Consider the following 21199-nt stretch of genomic DNA (forward strand, 5'->3'; position numbering starts at 1 on the left):
ACCAATGTTCTTGGACCTGCTGTTGATACTTCACTCTTCATTCAGAAATAATTGTTCACCTGTGATGAACCTGCTAGGAGCGGAGCCAAATTGTTTGTTGGAGTACTTACTCTTACCGAAAATCGTATTTATATGTATTACAGGTACTTTCTTCTCTTAGACTATCTATGGAAGTGTCCTGGTGCCAGTAGAAAGATTTAAATTTGTCTTAAGTACGACTTACAATCTCCTACGTAGGACTTACTATTTCCTACGTAGGACTTAATATCTCCTACGTAGTAGATACGAAGTACTACGTAGGAGATAGTATATAAGTCCTACGTAAGACAAATTTAAATCTCTGCTGACACCAGGACGCTTCCTAGGTTTTATCAAGACATCTCGCGAGTTTTGCAAGTGTCCTAAAGTAGTTTCTCTTTACCCAAAACTTGAAGGAGTGTGAGTTTATTCAACAATTGTTTATCATCCATGAGAAGAAAGCAGCGCAATGCCGCATCATCTTTAAATGTTTTAAATCATCTGGGATGAGGTGCCCTTCTTACGAGAATCAATACCTGTAGGTTATTACTTTGAATTTATCATTTTACTCGTACCATTTAGATCTACCTTTTCTTGAAACTGATGCTTGATGTCTCGATTATGTAAAAATCTGTGAATATTCAAGGGAAATAAATGAAGGACTGAAAACAGTAGATAAGAGGTGCGTCCTTGCTTTCTACAATGTATTCAGCTTTATTTCCCGCCCAAATTTAGCTTAATTTCCCGCTTAAATTAAGTTTGATTTCCTGCCGAAATTCTTGATGTCTTGAACATAGATGAGATCTTTACCATGAACAGTATTTAAGTCGGTGAACGCCAAGAAGAAGAGTATTTAAGTGATCGCAGCATAATCACTAAAGATATGATATTGGCATTTTAACAGTGAAAAGGCACGACCCGGTTTATTTTAAACAAAGAATACTAAAACTGTATGTTATCATTCAGCAAAACACTGTTGTACGTCACAATTGTTACGTCATTAAGTGCACTGAAAAAGAAAGCCACAAAAGCAGGCAACTATTTGATGGACTTCCTAAAATGTCTACAATGATGTAGATATTGATAAACGATGTAGATATTGATCGTTGTTATTGCGTTAGGATCGAAATAATATAGAGCGCCTTACCAAACTTTGATTTATCGTGAAATAAAATCATTGTTTGTTGTTCAGATGTTTATTATTATTTCTTTCGGGGTATGCCCTCGTGATATAATTCATTCGCATCCAGTGATTTTATTCAAGAAAAAATCAGTGTTTGTTATTTATGTTATTCCTAAAATAACGTTTTATTTAACTTGATATTAACAAGACACCGCCTTAAATACTTCCCGATGTCAAGATTTCCTTTTTTTATACGCCACTTAGTTTTACAGGTCATAGTTTCTTATCTTGCTGTATTAAATTAATTTTGTGAAAAACAGAGAACAATGAATAGGCATTTTCTTTACATATTTTTCTGTGTAAATATTGTTATATTTGTTGGATTTGAAACGGTCATAGCCTTGAACCATGAAATGGTCAAGTCCACTTCAGAGTCGTCGGAGGATAGTGCACTTCTGGGCTTCAAGAAAGCAGTTATCCAAGAATTACAAGAGATGAAAGGTGAAATGCTCCTCCTAAAAATGGAAAACGAAGAAAAGGACTCCAAAATTAAAAACCTAGAGCAAAAAGTAGCCAATCTTGAGAAAGGCCAAAGGCACAGTGTAATTCGTGGTCGGAGAGGAATGTTTCAGAATATAGCATTTACAGCTTACCTGGACCACAGCGAACACAATCTAACACAGGATCAACCGATAATTTACAACAAGGTATGTGTACCATTCGTATTCAAAGGTCTGGGAGCTCTACATTAACTTTGTATATGTTTACATATTTCAAAAGTTTGTTGCCACCCGTTTTGTATTTTTCAACAGAAATGTAAAATGACTTGCGAATAAAGACGACCTCTGCTACGTTGAAACTAATGATTATTTGTTGAATTAATCATTAGTTTCAATGAATCAAAGCTGAAAGTAATGATTTATGATTCGTCTCCTCTGACCGGACAAGTTGAACAATCGGGGAAATAAACTCTTTCATCATAATATTGCTTGAACAGATGGATTGTTGTTATCTTTTGATTTTCGCAAAATTCTACCTTTTGCTAGAAGATTTAAATGTATCCCTGTTCATTTATAAATGTGTCTTAGGGAGAATATAGGCACCTCGTATAGTATAATAAAGAAAAGAAATATTTCATTAAGCAGACAGTTCTCTTTAGACATAACCGATATCTCTTTAGACATAAAGGATGTTTCACATTTTCACATATTTTTTCAAATGAACAAAGAATTTTAACGCTATATTTCATATTTAGAAATGTTTAATGAGTACAGTTCACCATGATGTTGAATCTCAAAGTATATTAATGCTGTATTTCGTATTACAAAAATGTATAATGCATATACAACTCACTTTGGTGTTGAATCGTTAGAGAATGGTCACTTTAAACAAATGATTCGCCTTTGAAGACGAATACATATTCGTCTTTTCATTCTAAATTTAATTAAAGGTTGCCTAGCTTAAGGATGGCAAACTGTTTCGCAATATTTGTATATGTTTATTATCACTGTGTTCCATCATAGATGGCAAAGACTTTTGCAATACATGTATTTGTATATATATATAATTACTGAGTTCCTTCATAGATGGCAAAGACTTTTGCAATACATGTATTTGTATATGTTTACTGGGATCCATCTTAGATGACAAAGACTTTTGCAATATTTGCATATGTACATACTCGCTGTGGTCTACCTTAGATGGCAAAGACTTTTGCGATATTTTATATGTACAAAATTGCTGTGGTCTAACTTAGATGACAAAGACTTTTGCAATATTTGCATATGTACATAATCGCTGTGGGCTACCTTAGATGGCAAAGACTTTTGCAATATTTTATATGTACAAAATCGCTCTGGTCTACCTTAGATGGCAAAGACTTTTGCAATATTTGCATATGTACATAATCGCTGTGGGCTACCTTAGATGGCAAAGACTTTTGCAATATTTTATATGTACAAAATCGCTGTGGTCTACCTTAGATGGAAAAGAATTTTGAAATATTTGTATATTCGCATTTTAATATATGAAAAAGTAAAATGTTCTCTTACTATCAGTATCTGCTAAAAGTTTTAAAATTTTAATTGTTCTATTAAGGTAGCAAAAGTACCATCATCAAGTTTATTCTGTTATTTTTCACATCTAGATAACTATAATTAGACAACCAAGCCCAAACTGATGTATCATCTCATCATTTTTAATGTAAAATTATTAAGAAATTAATCTTTGAAAAACAGTACGCTTTGACCGAGCTTTACCAAAGTCGGCATCCCGTATTGGTATTTTTTTCCTAACAAGCCGCTCGCACAAGGTTATAGCTTAAGCTTTTATGCTTCATTAAAGTTTGTTCTTTTTTTTGGACAGGTACTGCTCAATGACGGTGGTGGATATAATACAAACACGGGGATGTTCACGGCCCCTGTTGCTGGAGTCTATCTGTTCTCGTACTCCGTAGGGGCCAAGGTGATTCCAGATGTGCATCTGTCACAATATGATGTGTTCACCAGATTGATTGTTGATGGAGTTCATCAGGTAAGATTATTATTATTTATTAATGATTTAAGAACAGTATTGTAAACGATGTATGGACATGAATGGAGCGAGAAACTACATGGTTTGTCATAATACTTAATCACTAGATATCACATTTTAAAGGTGTTCGTTTCGATTGTGTCGTAGTCGTTTCAGATAAATACAATGTGTATGTTTAACTAGGCTAAAGAAGTATGACCGATAAACGTATATATAGAACATCACACAATTGAAATGCCCTAAAGTGGCTTGAATCACTTATCTAATACAGTGCCTTCCAAAAGTCTGCAGACATGTAAGAAATAACTGCAAAAGTTTACAAAAATAGAATATGATACCTGCCTTTATTTGTACAAATACTTGTTAAAATCTATCGCCTTGCTGCTTCTACAGCCAGTGAAAAAAATGATATAGTCGGGCATTGCACAGGTATATAGTCCTCTTAAATACGAAAGTATTCTGATTTCTACTCTGTGGATATCCCAATTGAGAAAGTGTTTACTCGACGTTAACTATTACCAGGCGAATTGAAATGATAACTTGAACGGAAACAGTCTAACTCAAGGTAATAACCCGTAACGAAAATCGTCAATTTCCGTTCGCTTATTTATCCTCCCGGTGCGATATCGGCATCCTTCGGTCATAACAGACGCCTGTTTTTATATAGTCAGCTCTTGTTGTAAAACTATATTCCATTTTCTAGTTGTCGGCAGTTGCTGAGAGCACAAGTACCTGGGATGACGAACAAGGCAGTACCACAGCCATTGTGTACGTACCAGATGGCGCTACAGTGTGGACCAAACATGAATTCAAGGGAGGTAATAATCTGTACTCTGCCGAATTTGAAAGAATCACTTCCTTTGCCGGAACCTTGCTATATGAAAAGGAGCCTGTGGATAATTCTGGAATAATCGGTTGACTTTAAATTTAAGCGAATTATTTGATCATGCACATGAATAAACAGGTTATCTGTTTTGACTTTCGTTGATTTATTTTCTTTTATCCCTTCACCACTTGGTAGGCACAACATAATATTGAAATTGAGTTTGTACAGGTTTTAAAACTATGCTGTACAAACTGAATCTATGTTTTGCGTCCCCTGTCAGCCAGGCAGGAAAAAAAAAAGTGCACGTAAAAAGGTTAAGTATCTACGACACAACTGATCCAGTTTGTTATGACATTATGAAATATATACTTTATAGTATTTTCCCTGCTATTCAGACCTGCCCCCTAAGAAAAAATGACACATTGTATCTACAGAGATCACTGAGAAGCACTTCGCTATGACAATGTAAAGACTAGCAATAATAATTTTGTCTAGGTACCATTGTTATCTAGAACTTCTGGTATTATTTTTCCTTTTTCGGTTCTGTTGGTACACAAAAGGTGTTTTGTCTCGTTTTTACTATTGGAAACGAATAAAGGTATGAGATAAGATCGTCGAATATTGTTATGGTTTACACAAAGCTAACAAAACTAAACGGAGTAACAATATAACATGTACAGTGGCATTTTCTTTATGAACTGGTTCCAGTGTGTTCAATACATGCCAAACTTTCTTATCTTAAACAGTTAAGGTCATTTTTGTGACAAGAGAAAACAATGTTTCGTAGTTTACTTTGCCTCTTTGTTTTTGCAAGTTTTAAAAATAACGTGGGATTGAGTCTTGAAAGTGGTAATCCCGCTTCTGAGGCGAATGTAAATGATCAGGATGGCGATTTTGTCAGCTTTAAAAGAGCTGTTCTCATGGAATTAAAACAGATGAAAGATAGAGAACAGAAAGTGGAAAATGTAATCGTTCAGCTGAAAATGGAAAATGTAGCAAAGGATAGAAAAATTAAAGAACTGGAAGAAAAGGTGGCCGATCTGGAGAAGGTGAATGCCACGGTATGAATATGGAGAGCCTTCCGTAGGCAGCAGTTTTGAGAATGTTGCGTTTCCACAAAAGCGTATCTCCACCCTGCATACATAACCTAACACAGACCAGCCAATCGTCTATAACAAGGTTTGTGATGTTGCGAAATATCAAATTCTTTTTAGATAATTGCAAAATACTGTCAAAGTATTGCCTATTGATGAATCAAGCAATTATCAAATTACATTGCAATAAGTATGTCTCAAAAAACACGAGTCAGATCAGTTACATAGATACTATCACTACCCATCTTTATTTAAACAGCTGCATACTCCTGTTCATTCTTTGCCAGAAATAACTATTTCATTGTCCCCTGTAATGTCCACTCTTGGTCAGATTTTTCTGGGCTTTCTGTATGGACCATTTTGGCCAGAAATAACTATTTCGTGGCTTGCTGTAGTATCCATTCTTGGCTAAAAATAATTATTTAATGACTTCTTGTATGGCTTATATAATTCTTGAATATAAATAACTATTTCAGGCTTCGGGGGGGGGGGGGGGGGTGGGGGGGGATACATTCTTGGATATAATTAACTATTTCATGATTAGGACAAAACAAAATCTTTATACTTGAAAAGGTTGCGTGTTTGAAGAGTTCAGTATCTTTACTTTAGAGACTTTTCTCACTGTTATTAATGAACTTATTTTTATGTAGATACTTCTCAATGATGGAAGCGGATATAACTCAAAAACAGGGATGTTCACGGCCCCTGTGTCTGGAGTTTATCTGTTCTCGTACTCAGTCGGGGCCAAATTACTACCACATGTGCATCTGTCGCAGTATGATGTGTTCACCCGATTGATTGTTGATGGAGTTCATCAGGTAAATAATTTCTGATTTCGTACACTTATTAAAAATGTCATACATACTTTATTAATTATCACATTAGTCTTAGTGTCGTGTGGCGGCCGTACTCCATACTTAGACGCAGTGTAGTTATATTTGCTGGTCTTTTGTGATAATGGAGTGATTTTTTTTTCGGATAACAGAGTTCCGCTAAAGCCGGTGCCAGGGGGCATGCGAAGTGCAGCACATTTTATTATCTCTAAATAAAATATATACGGACAGAGTCGATCAATCCGATTCTACTACTATAATTTACGTGGCTGCATTAAATGTTCTTACAGATTTTAGTTTTAAATATTTTACTCTTTTATTAACGAAGATCGTCATAATCTTTACAGCTGTCAGCTGTGGCAGAAAGCACAAACACCTATGACGATGAGCAGGGCAGTACAACTGCCATTGTGTACGTCGAGGAGGGAACTAAAGTGTGGACCAAACATGAAGTCAGGGGAGGTAATAATCTGTACTCTGATGAAAGTGAGCGAGTAACGTCTTTCGCTGGAACATTACTATATGAAAAGGAACATGGAATGACCTCTGCTATCATCGGTTGATGGTTAATATACAAAGAAATAGACAAGCTATTTTGCCGTGCATTGATTGTTTTGAATCTACAATACAAGATACCAAAACTAATTTATAGTTTGTTATTACATTGATAAACACTACAATCAAGGTACTTAACGACAAAAACCAATGTCCATGACATGAATGAAACACTGTATGGATACAGATAAATATTACATAATTGTTGAAGATACATACAAGTTACATGTGCGCAGTTGAGAATTGTGATGAAGTTGAAATGTAAAAAGAATAATATCTGATTTTAGAAAGAAATGTAAACTTAAACCATACATATTTATAAAAAAAAAACCCTCCAATGATTCATAATTTAAGGATAGATATGTATGTAGTATTAACAAACATACTGAACTGAATATAGATATATAACATGCAATTTAAAATACGAGATTGAAAAAGATGACATCAATGTCAGTCTTACCGAACAAAGTTAGGAAGATTTAGGGAGAATATTTCAAAAAAGCGTTAGGTGATCTGTTCACAAAACTGTTGTCAAACAAATAAGAAACTGATGTTCAACGTATTGAACTTTGAAGGCGAGACTGAAACTTTTGCGTCTGGTAAGTTTGTATTATATTACGATAGATTCCAAAAGCAAGCAAATCATGAATGAAACAAATCTTACCTTTTTTCTGAAAAAAAAAAAGAAATAAAAGAAGTTGTAAAAGTAGACGTGAGTTTCAAAACAGTTCACGAATTAATTCATAAAGTGTTTGTCAGGGCTTTCAATACAAATCATTGTAAGTGAAAGAATTTTCAATCATACAGCGATACAAAATATGAATTTAGAAACATCGGACATATTTGAGCGAACACATGAGAAATATATATGTGGGCCTATATATAGTCCAGTTTTATTCCATTCTTACCTTTAGGGATAAAATCATTTGGACTTTGGATATATCTTCTAATGGGGATCTGACATTTGTTTCAGTTATTTTCTTATTAAAAGAAGATAATGACATTTTAAAGTTTTCGATCTTTAGATCCAGTTATAAATCTGATAATATCGCCTGTATGTGTAGATAGCTTTCTTTATAGTCGTCACCGGTATTTCCCTCATCTTATCCATGGAACAACCTCTCTACTGGCCACGACTGAATCTTTCAAGCAGGCAGTTTGCCAACATACATGCAAATTGTTGCAGAAATGTGTTTTAACCTGAACTTGCTAACTGTATATCTAGATTTTTTAAACTGTTTTCAGTCTCACTTTCTTACTTTGACATCTCATTGTCAATATACTTTTGTATGAATCTTTCTCTTGCCGTGACTTTGTGTCTGACAATAATATCCAAATGATGGTTGGATTAGATAGATAGACAACCTGGTTTTAAGTAAATATTGGACTCTCCCACAGTCTAAAATAAGTTCCATGCTGTTTGCTTGAAGAAAAAAACGGGCATGCTTAGTACTTAATATCGCTAGTTTAAAATTCTTTCCGCCGAAAACGATTCTTTCCGCATTTCACAATCACGTGATTCTTGTACATCGGACTTGGTCACATGACAAACATGTGAAATGTATCATAATTCAAAATGGCAACTTACATGTCTATTTCCGTGTTTTTCATCTTATGTTTATTTTCTTACGTAAATTGTTGGATTCCAAGGATTATAAATGGTCGACCAAAAGGAGGGATGCTTGGAGCTCCAAAGGTTTCCCATGACATAAATGTTCCGTCAGCCCAGTGGTTTAATCAACGTTTAGATCATTTTGATGGTGCTAATTACCAGCGTTGGAATCAGGTTTAAATTTAAAGACATAGATAGAAACCCGTAACAAAGAAAATTAAACTGTTAAATGTACATGCCTTTTTCCTTCGAACACACTTTTCAGACTAGACGATCTAGCCTTCCGGATTGAAATTCTGCAAGTCTGGGTCTAAGATCTTTGGTAGATGCATCTCACTACCAGGGTCTTTCAAAAATGAACATTTTGAGTGCATGACCCTGTCACTACCAATAAGATGATAATAATAGAATTTTCGTAAGTGTCATACTCTGACATTAATTGAATGTCTGGTACAGGCATCTGCATATCTATGATTTCAATGAAAGTTTTACACATAAAGATGATATGAATTATTTTTTATTAGCATCATTTTTTTAATAGAATTCCAGCATTAAGGTTATTAATTGTAAAAGTTTGCTTGTTTCACTACTTGGCCACATAATTAAACAATATTATTTGTATATTTTTACAGAGATATTTTGTGAATGCCACTTTCTACAAGCCTGGTGGCCCTATATTTCTCATGATTGGTGGTGAAGGTCCAGCAAACCCTGTTTGGATGGTAGAAGGAACATGGATTCAATATGCACAGATGTTTGGTGCTATTTGTGTCATGTTGGAACACAGATATTATGGAGACAGTCATCCTGTAAAGTAAGAAATAGTGGAAATATTTGTTTGTTTTCATGTAAGATCGAAATATCATTCACAGATTAGACACCAAAATTAATAATACAATATTTCCACGAGTGGCACAGTGAAAATATAAGTTATGGTGTTTAAGAGTGAAGTATATTTTGATATTCACATAAAACAAACAAATTGTCTTTTATTTTATGATTCTCAATGGTTTACACCAAATAATACCCATTTTACCAGCATAACGTTGTGTGCATTGCATCACATCACAGTGTCCTGATGTCACAATATCTATGTTGAAAAATTGTCAAATAGTTCCATGAACTTTCCAGATTTTTTTTGTACATTTTTATTACTGTGAATCACATATGACCGTGCCATGAAAAAACCAACATAGTGGCTTTGCGACCAGCAAGGATCCAGACCAGCCTGCAATCCGCCCCCAAAAGTCTTGGTCAGATCCATGCTGTTCGCTAAACATCTCTCCAATTCAATAGGCTTAAAAGCGAACAGCATGGATCCCGACCACACTGCGTGGATGTGCAGGCTGGTCTGGATCCATGCTGGTCGCAAAGCCACTATGTTGGTTTTCTCATGGCACGGCTCAAATTATCTTATGTTCATGTAGGTTTTATATACATCTATTATCTTTATTGAAATACATTTTCATTATTTTGCAAAGAATTTCTGTTTACTTATGATTCATATTCTTTTGCATTCAAATGTCGCTCCCTACCAGTGAAAAATGAAAATTATATTTTTACGATGACATTGGAATTCGTGAAAAATGAATGTTTGTGTATTAGGACATAAAAATAAAACCAACACCGATATAATCCAGCCTACAGCACATAGACTGTAAATTTTGCTAACCATCATATTTTGTCATTATTACATTAGATAAGATAACTAGATTTGTATTAATAGAGATCTAGCCTTTGAGAACTTGCATCCTCAACATCGCCAGGCATTGCTGATGCTTGCTAATTTCATTGACTGGTTTCTCAAGTAAGTCCAAATAACAGTCTGACGGGTAGTTAAATAACTGATTACATTTGGAGGATCTTATCCAGGTTAGATTTTATGCTAATAAAATATGTAATCAGTGTCTTTGTTTTACAAGTTTCACATCTGACTAGATCCTTACTGTAGGATCAAACATATACTGTAAAATCATTATTTTTTGTTGGTGCTAATTTTTGTGGATTTCATGGTTGTGTAAATCACTGAAATTAAGTCACAACAAACAAATGCCATTCATAATATCTTAAAAAATTGAATTTCATGAAGTCATATCCTTTTTTACAGGTCTTAGTGAAGTATTGTAAATATATGTGCCTTTCATTCGGAGAAACTGTATTATAAAATGGGCAAATTTTTTGCAATCTTAATGCTGTTAATGGAAATAATATTTCAGAGCAAAGGAGTTTGTTGCCAGGCACCAGCTGGTAAAGAACTGTTTGGAATAGGATTTATAAAGAAATCTTCTGTGGTATATGAATGCCTTAGAATTTACTTGTGATAAACTCTATGGCCATTTTTTTCTTACTTACATGAAATAATTTTATATTGTGATTGTTTATAATCAAAATATTTGCTATTACATGTAGGTTCATTATCTGCCTGGTTTAGATCCAAGTACCCATACATGGTTGATGGTGCTGTGGCTACAAGTGCCCCCATATATGCTCAACTTGACTTCAGAGGTTTGTCTTGAGTTAACCCTTAATTTTTTTTTTAAAAATAAATGCAAAGAAAAGGGAACAACAGAAATACAGCCTTAATTGAAGCAATTTACCAATAATCACAGTGAAGTGGTAAAATATTTTTATGTGATAAAAGTTGATAAGATATATATTAATTAAAAACGGTTTGAAATATATCTAATACATATCATTGATATCAAATTGCATAAATACTGTCGAGGATGATAATTCTGATAAGAACCTCTTGCATTAGAGACTATAATGTTTCAGTTCCTTGTTCTTGCTTAAGGACCAAATTATTTAAGCTGTATTAAGAGACCAGTTGTGTTAAGGGACCACTTGTTTTTCTTCTCTAATGTTTTCAGTTTTGTATGTCATCTACTATTTCATTTAGTTTGTTTGTTTGTTTTGGGTTTAGCAACATTTTTCAATAGTATTTCAGTATGTAATGGCAGACAGGTAACCTAACCAGTGATCCTGGATTCTGTACCAGTACTAACATGTTATCTGCAAGTAACTGCCAACTTCTTCACACGAATCAGAGGTTGAAGATAAGTGAATTCAGACACAGAATCTTTTATTAAATCATCATGGAGAATATATGCCATGCTCAGAGGTCAATTTGTGACCCTGCAATCTGTGGATCTGTGCTCTCCCTATTGAGCTGACGAGCTATTTTATTTTGTACTGGTAAGCCTGTAGTACATTCTCAAGTCATAGTGAACATTCAGTTTTCTCTTTCAGGATCCTGTAGATTTTTTTTGGTCATAATTATTAGGTGTGAGTTTTATGAGCATGCAGTTTTCACTTTTAAGATCTTGTGTTTTTAGAAAGTTGTTAAACATGAGTTACTGTATCTGACAGAGTACTTGGATGTTGTAACTGATGCTCTGGATACTACTGGAACACACTGTAACCAAGAGATACTTAATGCTACGCAAACCATGTACACCTGGTGGGGACAACCAGACAAAAGAACAGAGTTGGAAGATATGTTCAAGTATGTATAAACAGGCTTTATAGGTCGTTATTTACAAAACACATTTTCATTTATAATGATTCATTTAAATTGTCCAATACCATCATTCTGCAGCTTTATATTTAACTCCAAAGGAGAAGCAGTATGTAAAAGATCAAAAACAGTGTTCAAGGTTTGTGACTGTCCTCAAATATGTACAAGAGTATGCAGGTTCATATTAGTAGTACTCATTTCTATCAGTACAGTTTCAAAAGTCCGTCCCTTTGGTTTTAAATTTAAGTCAATCGTATTTTACTAGTTTTCTTTCTACAATATACAGTTCATTTAAGTATTCTTTCAGCAATAACAATATTACTTCAATAGATCTTTTGCACTATATCAGTTGTTGTTGCAGTCTTTCATAGTCATCTCTAGTTTATGACGTCCCTGACTTAATTAGATTCAATTGATCTGTCCCTGTCTGTCCTGGCGGCCACCTGTATTAAGCAACCACTTGTCTTAAATAGCCAGTTGAACATCTTCCCTTGTAGACATTTTGTTTATGGTTGAACTTGTCTTAAGCAGCCAGATTGTGTTGCTCTTTTGGCTAACTGCTTAATGTAGTTCTGCTCGTTTGGATCAAAATTTTTTCCACAATGTAGTATTTGATTAAACCCTGATTTTTGAAAACTTCACAGTATACTAAAAAATTAAGCAGATAAAAAAGGTTTGGTCGTATGCTTGATTATGTGCTAAGACTTGAAAAATTAAAACCTACCGCAAGTTTTCAGAATGAGAGTCTGTGGGAAAATCACAATTTCAATGACAGTTCCGTGAATATAGGATTTTCTACAGTGTAGATTTAAATGAAACATTCCACAGCTGTAAATAAACAAAATGTCTATTATATTGTCAAATAATTTGTACAGGTGCTTAGTTTTGAGATATTGCTCCCGATTTCTGAAGAGATCCGCAATAGCTGACTCTGTACAGCAAGAAACATAACTCCATCCTGCTTTTTGCAAGAATTATGGCCCCTTTTGGACTTAGAAAGTCAGATTTCTTGGTTAAGTTTTGTGTTTAGGTCAGCCCCCTTTTCTCTTAAACTATCAAAGCTGTTGCTTTAAAACTTTCAACACTTGTTCACAATCAAAAGCTGACTCCGTGCAGCAAGAAACATAACTCCATCCTGCTCTTCTTTGCAAGAAATTATGGCCCCTTTTGTGGACTTAGAAAATATCATAAAGAACACACAGGGAGGACAATATTTTTATATACAGAGACAAAAAAATCAGATGAGCATCTGCACCCACAAGGCGGTGCTCTTGTTTTATCCATAGAAGAAAAATAAAGTTGCTATTTTATAAATGTACACATGTAATGACATTTACATATTGTATGATTTTTTTTTCTGTATCTCGTTTCTAAGATTTATTCTGTGTTTACCGGATCAATGATATAAGACAATAACTTCCGGTCTGTTAAATATATGATTAAATATACAGGGCTACCTTAAGAGAGGTTGAACTGTATTATCATTTAAGCCAGCTGGTTTTTGTTACAGGTTATGTGACAAGATAGACCCTGATAATATACTGGATAAAGCTGGATTCTTCAGCAACTTGGCGGGAAACTTTGAAGGCGTTGTCCAATACAATAAAGATAACAGAGCATTTGAGGTACTTGTTTCAATTATAGTTCTTATGTATGAAGTGTATAGAAGTACCATCTGATTAACAGTTATAGCCAAAAGTCTGTTACTCAAACTAACTTGTCTGGAAATTTGTCCTTTGTAGTAAAAAAAAGTCCAGTCAGACTTTCTTCTATTTTAATATGGCTCCAGTTATGAAAAATTTGATGCTTGTTTCGAAGACACTTTTGCATCTCATCAATCAAGTTGTTACGCATCTGCTTTTCAGTTTATCTTAGTGAAACATGTCCTGAAACTTCTGAGTGAGTGCCATTTGTATTTACGTCAGTACAACTAAACCGCAAAGGGGGCAGTATCATTAATAAAATTTTCGTTGCAAAAAAGAATATAACGTTTATTTTAAAGTATTAAAACAGAGACAGTCACTGCAGAATTTCTATACAGGTTTGAAAAAAAAAAACACTACAAAAACGGACCAAAAACATTTCCTTTTGTGTAGTGAAATGCTCAGTCTTTTGAAATGCTGCATACAAGATGTATGCAGCATTTCAAAAGACTGAGCAGTAACTTGAAGCTTACACCTTTTCATTATGTTTTAAAAAGATCAGAGCATTTGGCTGTGAGAGTAGAGTTGATTTAAACTTCTGAATAAAAAAGTATTCATTCATCATAAACAGATTCCTTCCTTTCTTGCAGAATTTTGTCGTACCATATTTTTTTTCTCCACAAATATAAATTGCAGGTGGAACACATTATAATTGTCTGGTGCATAATAGTTGATTTTATATACCTGGTTCACTGTATTGTGCTTTTGGTGGCTACTTCTGATAATAAATGAGGGAAAATACATGTTGCTAATGTAATTCACCAAATACGGTATTGGCATTTCCTGACATGTACAGAAATTCTTATGTGTATGACTGTCGGAATATGTCAAAGTACGTAAACGCACAGAAATTGCTAAGTGTCGTTTCTTGTCCACTACCTTAAGTCATTTTATGTGAATACCCCTTCAAATGATAAATGGTATTGTCGATACTGAATGATGGACCAGTCCAGTTTAGAAATTTAGCAGGGTTAGGTTTAAGCCATCTGATGTTTTAAATTTTCAGTGGTTACTGTTTACTTTTGCAGGGAGCTATTGGCACTGATATAACGATAGACACACTGTGTGAAATAATGACTGATTTTACGAGAGGTTCGGCTATACAGCGGTATGCTTACGTAAACACGCTGTTACTTAAAACATACTCCCAGTCATGTCTTGATTTTAAGTACACAAAGATGATCGAGGATATGAGAAAGACAGACTGGAACAGTAGTGGCCGGAGTAGTGGTAAGTAACATATCATTTAATTGCCTTTCTTGGTTTGAAATTACACATTTATGTAATATGTGCAGAGAGCCACCATTGTTTGACAATACTGAAGAATTTGTTAAAAATTCATTGATTCTGACAATTGGAATGTTCAGTTTCAATAAGCTCACCTGAACTGAAGGTTGTTACTGTTTATTATTCTTTTTGTCATTTATATATTCAAGGTCGAACAGTCAAGGAAGGTCAGGTGAGCGTTTTAGGGCCGCTATGACCCTCTTATTCAGAATGAAACAGAGAAGAAACTTCAAAAGAAAAATAGTTCATAAAATGTATCTTTTCTTAAGAGAATGTAAAATTTTGTTTACACATTCACATGTGCTAAGACTGTTAAAATGTATCAGTCTCATAAGCCAGTATTGATGCAGAATGCATGTTTCTGCAGACAAGACTAGGGTAAAGTGTACTCAAGTAAAGACCCTTAAGATTTTGGTGTCGAACTTTATTAAAACTGCATTTATGTTTCAGGGCGTCAGTGGATGTATCAGACTTGTGCAGAGTTTGGCTGGTTCCAGTCTTCAGATTGTAAAAAACAAGCCTTTAGCCACCAGTTCCCTGTAAAGTAAGCTTTAAGATATTTAGCCACTGTTACTGATCGAACCGAGACCTTGACAGCTAGAACAGTGTAAATTCTACAGTTTATCTGAACAGTCATAATAACCTTAAGTCAGAATGAGTTCAGATTTTCAAACTTACACTTCATTAGAAATAGGTTAACTCTTTTAACGCCTGTCTGTGAAAACACCAAAATATTTCATCAGATTTTATGAAAAAAAAAAGGATTCTTTAAAAGTCTAACCATCTTAATATTTTTTCTACATATATGTTTTGGTGTGGTTTGGGGTGTTTCCATGGACCTTTTTTTTCAACTTGTCTGTATCACAACTGTCTGATTGTCAAACTTTTGTGTGACAAATTTCACATGTATTTTTGAAAATAAAAATGGACGTGCCCAGTGCAACAGTCTATCTGAACATCAACCATTGGCCTTTGGATGTTGATTAGGAGTTATAATAAAATTAATTACTGGTGTTTAATGATGAAGTTTCTGATATAATTACTGAATTATTATTTCAGCTTTTCATGCATTCAGTGCATGGATATCTATGAGAAGAACATGGATTGTATATTTATTGATGAAAATATAAAAGACACTAACCAGTACTATGGTGGACGTAATATCTCGGTTACCAAAGTTGTGTTTCCCAATGGTTCTATAGACCCCTGGCATGCTATGGGAGTCACTGAAGATATTTCTCCTGATGCTACTGCTATCTATATTGATGGTAACTTGTTTAATACATGTTACATTTAGTATGTTTTTTTTTCTCTTATCTTATATTCCTTTAACCTGTATTTAAACAAACAAACATAGTTTAGAAGTTTAAATTTAGATTCAATTTTCTTGTGTTCCAGGTGATAAATTTCTTTGAACATAACATTTTAAGTTCTTGTCCAATCAAAATATGAATGAAAGATAGTGGATCAAATATGTCTTTTAATAAAGGAAATATCTGGTGATGGCTTATCTCAGTTGAAGGACTTAGGAGTGACTAAATAAACGCACTACTTTTATTTTCACCAAAGAAACAATAAGCAGCAGAGTCATGACTGTCTGACTTCTAGTGAAATTAAGTACCACGATAAATAATTCATAATTAATAAGATGCTCAAACAAGTAAAGTACAATGAAAGGATCTACTAGATGCTAGATTCTAGCTATGAATGTGATCTCGTGAGATTTAATGAGATATCACTACGTGAGAGTTTTTATGAGAGCTTCAGATCTATTTTGTTTAAGAACTATAGATTTTGTAATTTTCACATCACTTTTATTTCATGATTTGATACACTGGTTTTTAGACAGTCTGTTTTTTATTTGGGTTGTTTCAATTTAAAGAAATCGCATTTCGTAGTTGCTAATACTGGGAGGTAATGCTTCTTAAAATTTATAACAGGTCTGAATTTTCATGACACTGTGATTGCAAATATTATGGAAATTAAACCTTCATTAATATATATCACAATCTACAATAAATGTTTTTATCCCACAGGAACTGCCCATTGTGCCAACATGTACCCAGCAACAGACAAAGATTCTCCACAGCTTACAGCAGCCAGGAAACAGATAGCTGATCTCATTCATAAATGGATCCAGTGAAAGAACAAAAGAAAACTTGTGTCGCAAAAGTGTGATTACATTCCTATTATCAGTGATACTTCCAATGACTTTCATATAATGCATTGCAAACTGGAAAAGGGCATTCTTTGGCTTTCATAATGTCTTATTATTATGTTATGTATTCGGTTAAAAGAAGTGATTAATAATCCTGTTGTTTGCTTCAGTCAATATCATGTTAAATTTGGATTGTCTCCTTACAGAGACATCGTATTTCAATATCCCCCCATTGAAAGAAGACTATATATTTACTAAGATGCACTCAGGATACAATACACAATATTTTCGCAGGTTACAAGCCAACATTAAATGAAAATGACATATTTTCGCTTGGAGCTATACACATAGCCTGTATTTGTGATATATTCTATAAATTTATTGAGATTATGATTTATAAATTTTTAACTGTATAATAAAAGCATAATGTAAAACAATTGTCACTTAATTATGTATAATATATGACCAAACATGCAGTCAGTATTCAGTGTCAGTTTGGAAAGTTTGAGTCGAAAAACCTACAGGAGGTATTGTGAAATTTACTAAAATCTTGTATTATCACTCTTAGAACTGCTGGGCAAAACCGTACGAGTTATGGTTGAAGGTTTTTTATTGATATCGAGAAAGAAAATGTAAATATTGCTATATATATTGAAACTGTCCATCTATTGTGACATAGAACTTTCCCATGCGAAGCAGACGGACATGCTGTCTGTTCCGTTCACTTCCTATAACTGAGTTTATTATGAAAGTCGTTGATATATTATCCGAGTTTTACCGGTGAAAATTTGCAAATTAGGCCAGTTTCTCTTATTACTGATATTATTGTTATGGGTCTATAATCTTGAAAGAAAAATATTCATTGAGAAACTAGAAGTAAATAAAACACCATATCAAGAAAAAGGCTTTTCAAAATGAGCGCAGCAAAAAAAAAAACTCACCATGACCAAGATAGTTTTTTACTAGTGGACATATACTGACAGTCAGCATTTTACATGCAACTACATATATTCTTGTTTCCTATTTCACTATCCTTCAGCCTTAACAGAAAATTGCTTTCTCATAACAATCAAGGAATGCCGTAATTGCATATGGAGAATCATAAATAAACAGAGAATGCCTGTTGTCATTATATGTCTGCCAAATAACCTTACCAAGCTAAATTTCTAAAATGGACTGGTCATCATTCACTTTGTGGCAGTACCAGTTACTATTAGAAGGGAGTTCACAGAAAATTACGCCGAAAAAAATTAAATACCCTTTATAAAACGAAACGACCTTCTCAACGAACGGCTTTATGGATTCTTTTTGTCAATCTTTTATTAACACATTACCCACCAAACGCAACCATATACACACAACGCAACTAAATTATAGAACGCATTACAAGCATGTTTTTAATATCGGCTACTGTACTTTTGTGTTTGCCCCTCTCTGACAATTGAAGAGATGTCCATTGAAGTAGATGGTGTGATCTACATTTTGATGGGTCAACACAACTGCGATTCGGTTCACTGGTTAGGCAAGGGTGACGGTATCAATATGAGAAAATTCCAGATTTACAGAGCTAATGTTACATACGCTGCATTTGAAGAAATATAAATGATACTCTGGCTGTGTCCCATTATCTTTCACTTCCACAGATGAGGCATGACTTTGGAGTAACAATTCATATTTACAGAGCAAAGTTTTACTGTTGGTTGCGTATGAAAGCTATATTACACTGTCAATCTTTTATCAGCTTTTCACAAAGCGCATCCGTATACGACTCAACGCAGCTAACATAGAAATCGCATTACAAGCCTGTTTTAATATCGGGCTGCTGTGCCTTTGTGTTTCCCCCTCTACACCATTGAAGATATGTCTTTGAAGTATATGGTCGGATCTACATTTTGAGGGGTCACACTGCCGATTCGGTTCACTGGTTAGGGCAGGGTGACGGTATCCATTTGGAGAAAATTCAAGATTAAATTTTACAGAGCTAATGTTACCTGTTGATGCGTATGAAAGCTATATTACACTTGTCAATCTTTTATCAGCTTTTCGACAAAGCGCAATGCCGTATACGACTCCACGCAGCTATATAGAATCGCATTACAAGCCTGTTTGTTAATGTCCGGCTGCTGTGACTTTTGTTGTGGCCCCTCTCTACCATTGAAAGATATGTCTTTTGAGTTTATGGTCTGATCTACAATTTGAGGGTCACACTGCCGATTCCGGTTCACTGGTTAGGGCAGGGGACGTATCAATTTGAGGAAAATTCCAGATTACAGAGCCAATGTTACTAACGCTGCATTTGAAGATAAATAATATGATACTGGCTTTCCATTTCAGGGGGGGGGGGTCAGCTTTCACAGATGAGGGCATGACTTTGGAGTAACAAATTAAATAATAACAGAGCCAGTGTTTACCTGTAAGGTTTCGTATGTAAAGCTAGATTACAATCAGCTTTTCCACAAAGCGCATCCGTATACGACTCAACGCAGCTAATATAGAAATCGCCTTACAAGGCCTGTATTAATGACCGGTTGCTGAGACTTTGTGTTTGGCCCTCTCTAACCATTTAAGATATGTCTTTTGAAGGTGTAAGGGTCTGATCTACATTTTGAGGGGACACACGCCGATTCGGGTCCTGGTGGGCGAAGGGGGACGGTATCAATTTGGAGAAAATTCCAGATTTACGAGAGCTAGAGAATGTTACTATACGCTGCATTTGAAGAAATATATATGAAACTGCTGTTCCATTTCTTTCAGCTTTCACAGATGAGGGCATGACTTTGTGTAGTAACAAATTAATATTTACAGAGCAAGAGTTACTGTGGTTGCGTAATGAACTAATTACACTTGTCAATCTTTTAATCAGCGTTTTTTTTTTATCCACAAGCGCATCCTAATACACGACTCAACGCAGCTAAATATAGAAATCGCATTACAACCTTTTTAATGTCCGGCTGCTGTGACTTTTTGTGTTTGCCCCTCACTACCCATTGAAGATATGTCTTTGAAGTATATGGCGGATCTACATTTTTGAGGGGGTCACACAGCGATTCGGTTCACTGGTTAGGGCAGGGGACGGTATCAAGAAGGAGAAAATTCCAGAATTACAAAGCTAATGTAACTCTACGCTGCATGTGAGAAATATATAAGATACTGGCTGTTCATTTCTTCAGCTTTCACAGATGAGGCATGACTTTGGAAGTAAAAATTCATATTTACAGAGCAAGTGGTTACTGTATGTTGCGGTATGAAAGCTATATTACACTTGTTCAATCTATTAATCCAGACTTTTCTCACCAAAGCGCAACCGTATACGACTCACGCAGCTAATATTGAAATCGCATTACAAGCCTGTTTTATTAAATGTCCCTGCTGCTGTGACTTTTGTGTTTGCCCCTCTCAAAACCATTGAAGATTGTCCTTTGAAGTATATGGTCTGATCTAACATTTTGAGGGTCACACGGGCCGATTCGGTTCACACTGGTTAGGGCAGGGGACGGTAATCACTTTGGAGAAAATTCCAGTTTTACAGAGCTAATGTAATCGTCTTACGCTGCATTCGAAGAACTATATATGGATACCGGCTGTTCCATTTCTTTCAGCTCTCACAGATGAGGGCATGACTTTGGAGTAACAAATTAATATTTACAGAGCAAGTGTTACTGTAGGTTGCGTATGAAAGCTATATTACACTTGTCAATCGTTTATCAGCTTTTCACGAAGCGCATCCGTATACGACTCAACGCAGCTAATATAGAAATCGCATTACAAGCCTGTTTTAATGTCCGGCTGCTGTGACTTCTGTGTTTGCCCCTCTCTACCATTGAAGATATGCCTTTGAAGTATATGGTGTGATCTACATTTTGAGGGGTCACACTGCCGATTCGGTTCACTGGTTAGGGCAGGGGGACGGTATCAATTTGGAGAAAATTCCAGATTTACAG

The 21199-nt window shown here is 34.8% G+C and overlaps 3 protein-coding genes across 3 annotated transcripts; all 3 read left to right on the forward strand.

Moving 5' to 3' along the window:
- Positions 1–1410: 1410 nt before the first annotated feature.
- Positions 1411–4647, forward strand: LOC123548942 (complement C1q tumor necrosis factor-related protein 3-like). The gene is made up of 3 exons (XM_045336600.2): positions 1411–1848; positions 3506–3673; positions 4377–4647. The coding sequence occupies exons 1-3, from the start codon at positions 1468–1470 to the stop codon at positions 4590–4592; spliced, it is 765 nt and encodes a 254-aa protein (XP_045192535.2). The 5' UTR covers positions 1411–1467; the 3' UTR covers positions 4593–4647.
- A 990-nt stretch (positions 4648–5637) lies between these two features.
- Positions 5638–7050, forward strand: LOC123548941 (collagen alpha-2(VIII) chain-like). Its single transcript, XM_045336599.2, has 3 exons — positions 5638–5678; positions 6244–6411; positions 6774–7050. Exons 2-3 carry the CDS (start codon positions 6286–6288, stop codon positions 6987–6989), a joined length of 342 nt encoding a protein of 113 aa, XP_045192534.2. The 5' UTR covers positions 5638–5678; positions 6244–6285; the 3' UTR covers positions 6990–7050.
- A 1464-nt stretch (positions 7051–8514) lies between these two features.
- On the forward strand, positions 8515–17403 carry LOC123548940 (putative serine protease F56F10.1). Its single transcript, XM_053546799.1, has 11 exons — positions 8515–8767; positions 9226–9407; positions 10320–10400; positions 10443–10465; positions 11003–11098; positions 11963–12098; positions 13621–13735; positions 14842–15043; positions 15536–15644; positions 16160–16368; positions 17137–17403. The coding sequence occupies exons 1-11, from the start codon at positions 8558–8560 to the stop codon at positions 17241–17243; spliced, it is 1470 nt and encodes a 489-aa protein (XP_053402774.1). The 5' UTR covers positions 8515–8557; the 3' UTR covers positions 17244–17403.
- The last annotated feature ends 3796 nt before the right edge of the window (positions 17404–21199 follow it).

This window comes from Mercenaria mercenaria, chromosome 6 (genome assembly GCF_021730395.1).
Source record: "Mercenaria mercenaria strain notata chromosome 6, MADL_Memer_1, whole genome shotgun sequence".
Taxonomy (NCBI): Eukaryota; Metazoa; Mollusca; class Bivalvia; order Venerida; family Veneridae; genus Mercenaria; species Mercenaria mercenaria.

Coding starts and splice junctions, on each gene's coding strand:
- LOC123548940 (XM_053546799.1), top strand. CDS start 8,558: ATGGCAACTTACATGTCTATTTCCGTGTTTTTCATCTTATGTTTATTT. Junction 8,768..9,225: donor ATTACCAGCGTTGGAATCAG/GTTTAAATTTAA, acceptor ATATTTTTACAG/AGATATTTTGTGAATGCCAC. Junction 11,099..11,962: donor TGCTCAACTTGACTTCAGAG/GTTTGTCTTGAG, acceptor TGTATCTGACAG/AGTACTTGGATGTTGTAACT.
- LOC123548941 (XM_045336599.2), top strand. CDS start 6,286: ATGTTCACGGCCCCTGTGTCTGGAGTTTATCTGTTCTCGTACTCAGTC. Junction 6,412..6,773: donor TTGTTGATGGAGTTCATCAG/GTAAATAATTTC, acceptor TAATCTTTACAG/CTGTCAGCTGTGGCAGAAAG.
- LOC123548942 (XM_045336600.2), top strand. CDS start 1,468: ATGAATAGGCATTTTCTTTACATATTTTTCTGTGTAAATATTGTTATA. Junction 1,849..3,505: donor AACCGATAATTTACAACAAG/GTATGTGTACCA, acceptor TTTTTTGGACAG/GTACTGCTCAATGACGGTGG. Junction 3,674..4,376: donor TTGTTGATGGAGTTCATCAG/GTAAGATTATTA, acceptor TCCATTTTCTAG/TTGTCGGCAGTTGCTGAGAG.